Raw genomic sequence first — 8,789 nt, 5'->3', positions numbered from 1 at the left:
TGGAATAAAAGGATATCAGAGCTCCTTTGCAACCATCTGCATAAACTCATTTTTGCCCTAGATAAATCAAGTGATAGTCTTATTCCCCACCAGATCAAACCAGGCCATCCTTTCAGATCTTTCTTCCAATGTTTCCACAGTTTCTCCCTGTGCCAGCAAAATACATGGACATGTTTTGCATACCCCTGGTATTCTGCTTCACTGAAAAGTCCCTTTCACTTGTATTTATTGTACAAAAGCATAAAACAAATTTCTTAATAGCATTATAATTATGCAGAGTTGGACAGCTAGACACAATGCAGCACTGTGTCAATAATTTATTACATCTTATGCCATAATTGAACACTTTTACTATGAGCATTTGAGAACAACTTGGACCTTATACAGAATAATATATCTTGCTACATAATAATGGAAAGGTGGATACTTAAGAAAGATATGTAGCTTGGAGGAAAACATACATGGAAGCAAATACCTCCTGCATCACCTATCTTCATGTAAAACTTAAAACTAAACCAACATATTATATTTAATGACTCCTTTTTTTATATATGCATAGTTTCAAGAGCTAATCAGAAAGAAATCACATTACAGTGCAACTATTTACACCAAGATGGGGGCACACCAGAACACAACCTTCCTTTCTAGACATCGGGACTCTTTTCTTACATTTATGAATGGACAAAGCACATGGGAATCGGGCATAAATTCAGTCTCAAGAACAATGTTCAAAGGATCAAACAGGTCATATCCACAGCTCACCAATACCTTCTTTATCCACTGCCTTGAGGCTAAAAGCAGGCGATCTAGAGGTGTAGAGGTATCATCTTCTCTGTCATGGACTTCAGTGAGGGCCAGTCTCGTGTCACCGGCACAAGGCCTTACATCCAGCTGCATGACAGCATCCAAATGCTACTGAAATATGCCCATGGAGAGACATATAGCAGCACTGCGTTTATTGCTACGTCCTTGTAAACACACTTACCCTAGAGGTAAGAAATGTAGTTAACCTTGTTTGAGGAGAGGTTATGTCCAAGGTTATGTTATATTCATAATATATTCACGGGAGCGACTGTGCTGCTACCTGCAACCACACGACTCCACCACCATGTCCTCATACTGCTTGTAGACCACGTTGTTTGCAGAGTCAATGAAAAGAATGCTGATGGGGCTCAGCCGGGTTGGGACGCAGCAGGTCGGGGGGGTCGATTCCGGGTCCATGGAGTTCATCAACGTCTGGATAACTGCGTGGTTGGTGGGCTCCAGGTGGGACCGGAGGGGGAATTCACAGAGCCCTTCGCAGTGATATGCTTCATACTCCAGAGGGGCTATTATCCAGTCATCCCAGCCCATATCCTTAAAATTCACGTGGAGGGCTTTTCTGCTACACCTCGCCTTCAGATTCTTAGTGGGCCTCTTCCCTTGCCGTGTTGCCAGAGGAGCTCTTCTCTTCCGCCTCTGGTTGAACAAGTACTCATAAACAGTTTTGTCATCTTGGCCAGATCTAGCTTTGATTTCATTGAAGAATAAGTCTCTTTTTTTTGTCCTCCCAAACACCAAGAACAGAGCCTTTTCATTGACCTGTCTTCCTGTTCTATTAAATCCCACACTCCTGAGATCAACAGCTCTCCCTCTGTCAAAAGTTTCCAGCTCAAAACACAAGTTAACCAAGTTTTTAAAGTTTCTGAAAAGCTTCCAGATGTCAAACACTTCCCACTTCGGTGTGTCGGTGATACTGACGGTCCGAGAGTCCAGGAGAGTTGCTGCTTGTCTGTTTGTAGAGCAGCTAAATAATTTCACTTGGGAAGTCTTTCCAGAAGAATGAGACTTCCATGTATCAGAAGGCTTCTTCCTCAATATTCGAAGCTCTGCTCCCAGCAAACCATCTTTTTCTAATGCACTGATGTCAAAAATATATTTTTGTTTTCTTATAGTTGGTGCTCGCTCGTCTAAAAAAAGCACACAAATTTTTAAATGTATGTCAAGCACAGATCAATATCAGTTATTCAGTTCTTAATGGTTTTCCTCAAGTTTGCTCATAAGCTAGAAGTTGCCTTAATTAGCCCTCTGAACAAAAAAAACAATCTTTATCTAAGGGATCAGCTCTGTGCAGGGACACAGAAGAACTCAGTGACTCACCCAGGGAAATGAGTTTCTAAGTTTGCATTGGAGAAATCTCCTTTCTTTCACCAGTGGGCATTTTCTACCTTCAAAGTTGTGACTAGGCAACTGAAAAATAGTCCTTGTTCAGGGCTGAGCACTCACAGGACCTATTCACCACTTGTATCCTACTTAAGTTACTGAAACAGAGCTTCAGAAACAGAGTGGTGGCCAGGCCTTATGCTGGCTCCAAGCATGAGCAAATTTACCCTTAGATGATACAACAGTGAATTAGTCCTTTAAAACCAGCATCCCCAGGAACTGCCAGACTCAAGGATAATTGCCTTATTAACTTAACTCCGCATGATTCACAGCTTTTTCAAACTGGGCAGAAAAACATTCCTCCCTTTAACCTGACATTACATTTGCTTGCTTCAGCTGGTGAGGAACATGGGAACATGGCTGAGCCAAGGTTTCAGTGACGTGACATTAACAGTGCCTTCCAGTGGCGAGCTGAGAACCTGAATGCAGTGCTTGTGAGCACTGCTTCCCAGCAGCCAAGCTATTAATAATTAAATGGCAAACAAATCCAGTCCTGGTGAGGCTTCCATCCCCATTACTTCACCAGCTGTAGCCTGCGTTGCTTCCTTAAGTACGTGACAAAACTCTTACCAACGTCACTGGAAGCAACATGGGGCTCCCCAGCCAGAGGGGTGAGGTAAATAAACATCATTCTTTGGGAACCTGGTTGTTTCTCTTGTGAAAGCAAACACTAGCCCAAATTTCCAAAAATGTTTGGAACCGGAACGTGGAACTGCGAGTTCTGGAGTCCCAGAAGTTATTACTCCTGTTAGTCTGGGCTTAGCTGTGGGCTCCTTGGTGGTACCTGAAAGCTTTGAGCTCCTATGGATACCCCACCCTACCTACAACGCCTCCTGGGTCTGCAGTGTAGTTCCTCACAATTCTACTTGAACCAACCAGACTGACCCTTTGATACTGAAACTTGTGGGTTTTTTTCACAGAACAGCCTCGTTGTTAGCATGTTACGTGTTTTTAGACATTACGCTATAATCTAACATTAGCAGTTCCCAGGAGCTAGTTCCCAGCTTGCTAGAAAGAAAATAAGACAAAAATGCAAAAGGTTTTTAAACACCTAAGCATGCAAAGACTGATTGATTTTCAACAATATACATCTAAAATACTTTCTAAATGTTTTCTTTGGCTGCCACACAACCATCTAGTTCTGCCTCTAAATGAATTTTCCAAGATAAGGCAGGAGGACAAAATCTGCAGCAAAGTTGTGTGATTTCATTTACATTAAAAAGAGCTATTTGACTTTACCAAAGTATGATTATTTTCTAATACTCTCTACATGTATAAACACACTCAGACATCTCTCTCTGTCCACACTCACTCACGCACGAGCTCCTTTCTTACCTTGTCCTTTGTCTATAAAGCTGGTTATTGTATTGGCAAGTCCAGCCTCCAGTTTTACACTTCCATTAACACCTTTTCTTTCTGCATCTGAGAGAGTCCTGTACAAAGAGAGCATGTATTCATGTGGCGTTATCGGGGGATGTCGGAAGGTTTCCTTAGCTTCCCTCTGGGTTACAGGCTCTTTAGTCTTTTTGGTTTTGAAAGAATCAGTGTCAGTACTGCTTGTGCCAGTTTTTTTCAAAGCCACCTTGCTGCTAAGATTTTGAACCTTTGGAGTCACTGTCCTTACTCCAGAAGGTCTGCTGGGGAGATGTCCTACCTTGCCCTCCGCGGCTGCTGTTCTTGAGGGAACCTTCTTTGACTCATCGTTCTTGGCCAGCAGAGCTCCAGCCTGAACAGCACTGCTTTTAGTCCTAGCCTTTGAGTTCCCAGCACTATATCCATGGCTTGCAGTCCTCAGTGTACCTGCCCGTGCAGAGGGACTCCTCTCCTTTCCTTCTGCTTTTAAAAACCCTAGTTTAGATCCTGGATTACCCTGGCCTGCTTCAGAATTACTCAGCGCTCCAGGAACTAGATCCAGAGACAGCCAAGTCAAATGCCAAAGCAGTAAAGTGAGAAAATGCAGGATTTTCATCCTCTGGTCTTCCTCTGAATGCCACTAAAGAAAAAATCAGAAAAGGTTCCTCCAGTTTGGCAGAAGAAAACATGAAAGAAATTAAAAACCAAAGTCAGCAAAAATGGTTTTTGTTTGAGATTAAAACATTTCGAATCTCGTTGTTCAATACTTGTATCCAGTCCCATAGTGGAAATGCTCATGTACTCAGATACGATCTCCCCTGACTTCAGTTAGCAGCTATAAAGAACTTGTTCTTGAAAAGAGAAAGTTTACCACCTCGTTTTCTTCTGTAAAACTGACTGAAAACTTGAAGGAGTCCTGTTTAAATCCAAGGTTGTTTTTTTTTTTTCCAAGAAGGAAGAATGGCGTAATGCTGCCTCTGTGTTAAAAGGTTTTTTTAAAGTTTTGAATCCTTTCCAGTGAAAATATTTCACACACAGAGACCTGCAGGTGCTCAGAAATCTTTTACAAACCTGAACTCAGGAATTGGAAACGGAATTCCAACAAACCTATTTAATTACTCTCTGATGTCATGCTGTCTAAACTAATTTAACTGCGATATATTTCTTAAAAAAAATCTTCTTTACCCTTTTCATTAGCATGAGTCATACTCTGCCTCATGTGAAACAGCTCCACAGGCTCAAAACTCCAGAGGATGCCTTTTCAAGTGGCAGTACGGCCTCTGCCTCAGCCCTCGATGAACTCCACGTTTAGACAGGACAAACTGCAAAATCAACAACTGAGCCCTGTCACACGGTCCGCTGGACACATACATTAAATAATCGAAGAATAATTCATTTTGTTCTTTTTCCAGAGAACTGTAACAGTGGCTTCGCTTTGTCCTCTGGTGGCTGAAGGGCTGCGCTGTAACGCCGGCGCTTAATGAGGGTAACTTTAATTTGACACAAACACACAGGGCCGTGCCTGCAGACAGTGTATTTTGGCTTATTTATCGCTATGCTTAAAACCCCCGTGTGAGCCCAGCTGGAGAAGGAGCTCCTGGCGGAGGGGATGCCCCGCAGGGCGGGCGCAGTGCAGCGGGGCAGCAGTGCACCCTGCAGGCAGCCATCCTCCTCCTCCTCCTCCTCCTCCTTCCTCCCCTTTGTCCGCAGCCTCTCGGGAGCTAGAGACAGGCCTAACCCCCGTCTTTCATCCAGACACTGCTGGACACCAGCCTTTGTTTTAATACGAGATGCAAAATGTTCCGAGCCGCCGACCCCACGACCCCAGGACGGCGGGCGGGTCCAACCCAGGTGTCACGGCTGTGCTGTGGCTTTTAGCCCTCCAGGACAGAGTGTGGAGCAAGTGTGTCTTTCATAAGCTGCAAAAAATGAACTGCTGTTCTAAATGAGCCTTCAGGAAATGGGGCACCGGGCTGGATTGAACAGGGATTACTGGGACCTGTCTCTCACCTTGCACTGATGCTAAGCCCAGTCCTCCTCCTGCAACTGCTTTTGCTTTCTGAGGCAAGAAGGGAAGAGGTGCAACACTTTTTAGCTTGATCTGTGTGGGCTGTAGCATTCCCCACCCACCCTGACCAGTATCAGAAACCCTAAACTACTTTCATAAATAACAACCTGCATGACATGAGGAGCTCTGAACACTTGTTTGAAGGAACTGAAGGATAGAAGAGTTCAATGATTTCGTAGATGTCACAAATAAGGTAGATCCAAACCCTCCTGGCCCTTCCTCTGGTGTCAGTTGTACTTTTGATTGATACTCCCCATCAAAATAAAGCACCTTCTCCCTGAGTTACCTCTGGTGAAACCATTCCCCAGCGTTCCCTCCACACCATCCCACAGCCCTCCCAGCCATGCCATCCTTTTATCCTTCCCGAATTGCGCACCCTTCTGCTGGGCAGGAGGCCATGTGCGTTTCTGTGCCATGATCATCTTGCCACTAAGACACAAAAGCAGCTGAATGTTGAGTTCCCACTTTTAATCCATCCAGCTTCCAGTTTTCACAACACTTGTAAGAATTTAATATTTTTAAGTTGCTCTATCACACCTCGTTGAGATTTGCAAAAAGATTCACAAATGATTTAAGACATGGACATGAAAGAGCAGCAGGTAAAACAATGGGATTACACGGGCCTTGTCTTAGTAAATCAGGTTAAAGGCACAATCATTCATATGTTCAAATGATATTTATATTTACAAGATTAAAATATTTTAGGGGGCTGGACAGAGCTAGCCAGAAAGAAAAAGGAAAAGCAAGCAAAGCAGCTGTGCAAACTGATCTTTAACAGAGGTTTTCTTGAAGCAAACTCCACTGAAGTGCTTGGAACCACGGGGGCACGGATGCTGCTCCTGTATTGCCACCCGTGGGTGTTTGTCATCTGGATGCAGTGCTGTCACTGAACTCCAGCCAAGGGAAGTCCCGCCTCGTGTCACAGCAGGCACAAGCAGGGCCCTTCTCGGGGACAGCTCAGATCACCTGCTTGGTCTGTCAGCACACACTGTGGAATAAAGCAGAAGCTGAGCCAAGCAGGGAATGCCCCCAGAGCCCAGAATTCCCGGGGTGCCCTGTAAAACACACAGGACAAAGTTCATTGCCCCAAGCGGCTCCCAGGAGGCTCCGCTGGATACATGATGCCAAGAGTCAGAATCTGTTCACTTGCAGTTTGAGCTGCACATGGAAATCTTTATTCTAGTGATCTACCAGGAATTTCATTGTTCTTTCCCAAGTGAATTAATTTCCAGAAAGGATTTAAAGGATTGAGTAAACTCACATATTAGGCCATTTGCTGTCATATTGCTTTTGCCTATTGAAACAAATGAACATTCTATTTCTGCGAGAATTTATCCCTCTGCACCATAGCTTTTGGGAGGTTGTTTTTTAAAAGTATGAAGTTATAATTTGAGGAAGGAACTTAACAGTTCTCTGCTTTTCAAAAGGAAAGCATTACACAAAAGTCACAGATGGTATAATTAAAACTTGCTTGTCTTCGGCTGAAGCAAAACCAAAGATAATAAAGTTCCCACTTCTATGGAAAATTGTGGCATAATTTTAAAACACTGTGCTTCAATGTTGTGATGTTAAATAAAAAACTGGAAGTCCAAAGAAACAATCGTGTCATTGGTTATCAAGAGACTTGGCTACATCTGTGAACAGTAGTGAGCTATGGATCACAGATTCATAGAATCACGGAATATCCTGAGCTGGAAGGGACCCACAAGGATCACCCAGTCCAACTCCTGGCCCTGCACAGACACCCCAGCAATCCCACCCTGTCCCTCAGAGCATTGTCCAAACCCTCCTGGAGCTCTGGCAGCCTTGGGGCTGTGCCCACTGCTGTGGGGAGCCTGGTCAGTGTCCAACCACCCTGTGGGGGAAGAACCTTTTCCTGAGATCCAACCTGACCCTGCCCTGGCACAGCTCCAGCCATTCCCTGGGTGCTGTCCCTGGTCACAGAGAGCAGAGACTGAAGCTGCCCCTCTGCTGCCCCTCGGGAGGAGCTGCAGCCCCTGATGAGTCTCTTCTCAGTCTCCTCCAGCCTGAATAGACCAAGTTACCTCAGCCGCTCCTTGTATGACCTTTCTAGGCTCTTCACTATCTTCGTAGCTCTTTGGACACTCTCTAACAGCCACACATCTTTCTTATATTGTGGTGGCCAAAAGTGCCCTCGGGACTCAAGGTGAGGCTGCCCCAGCACAGACCGGCCCTATCCACTGCACAGCCCATCTCAGGAGCACTAGGACTAAGCTGAGGCCACAGCATTTTGCTGGCAAGGCTGGAGGACTCTTGCTTCCACCACAGATCCAAGGACACAGGAGACTCTGAGTGTTCAGCATGTCCCACCCCGCAGGCCAGGGGGCTGTGAGAGCCCAGGGCTGGAGCCATCTGGCTGCTTCCTGCGGCTCCAACAGCGGGCCCCTTTGGAGCCAGGCCCGAGCTGGTGCTCAGACCCAAGCAGAGCTGCTTTTCCAAACCAAGAATTAATTTTTATGTTATTTTTGTTTCTTGGATCCACAGATTTACGCGATTCTCCTAACTCTGAATAAAGTGGAAATGGGTTTTCCCCTACATTTTGGTTTCTCTGCCTGTTATCGGTTAGAGAAATACAGGGTTTATTTCAAACTTTTGGAAGCCTAGTTACTTAAGGAGTTCCTTCATTCGGCACACAATGTTAATTAGCCTGCATTGCCTTCTACAGGTGTTGTTCCTCTCTGCAACACAAGCACGTTTAAATGATTCGAGATTTGAGGAGGAGTCAGTGATCCCAAATTACTTAGCTGACCAAAGAGAATTTTGTGGCAATTCATCTGTTCCACCTCTCCAAAAAGCCCGAATGACGGTGGTGAAGCGTTTGCCGCCACAGCAAAAAGCAGGGCCTGAAAACAAGTCAGTGTCATTCAGCAGCCAAATACAAAACGATTTTAAACAATGAGCTTAACCAGCTCCCAGAACGATTCTCGGTGAAAAGCAGAGGATTCATTAACAGTGTTTTTTCTAATTAATTAATTTTTCTGCCAAGGCAGCGCTTTCCCTCAGCAGCACGGCGAGACCGGCGGAGAGGCCTCACATTGAGCCCCCACACTGAGGCTGCGCCAGGGCCGAGCGGCCCCGGGCGGGACCGTCCGGGCGGGCCGGAGCCTGGGGGCGGGCAGGGCCCTCCGGGCGGGCGGGAGGCGCG

General features: G+C 45.5%; 1 protein-coding gene across 1 annotated transcript; it reads right to left on the bottom strand.

Moving 5' to 3' along the window:
* Positions 1–314: 314 nt before the first annotated feature.
* Positions 315–4,478, bottom strand: GDF5 (growth differentiation factor 5). Its single transcript, XM_039387149.1, has 2 exons — positions 3,538–4,478; positions 315–1,949 (listed from the first exon to the last, which is right to left on the bottom strand). The coding sequence occupies exons 1-2, from the start codon at positions 4,169–4,171 to the stop codon at positions 1,081–1,083; spliced, it is 1,503 nt and encodes a 500-aa protein (XP_039243083.1). The 5' UTR covers positions 4,172–4,478; the 3' UTR covers positions 315–1,080.
* Between the last annotated feature and the right edge of the window lie 4,311 nt (positions 4,479–8,789).

Source organism: Pipra filicauda, unplaced genomic scaffold, assembly GCF_003945595.2.
Source record: "Pipra filicauda isolate LSUMZ 115617 unplaced genomic scaffold, ASM394559v2 scaffold534_size341627_pilon, whole genome shotgun sequence".
Classification (NCBI taxonomy): Eukaryota; Metazoa; Chordata; class Aves; order Passeriformes; family Pipridae; genus Pipra; species Pipra filicauda.
The sequence above is the reverse complement of the archived record's forward strand: the minus strand, read 5'-3'. Positions and strand labels throughout refer to the sequence as shown.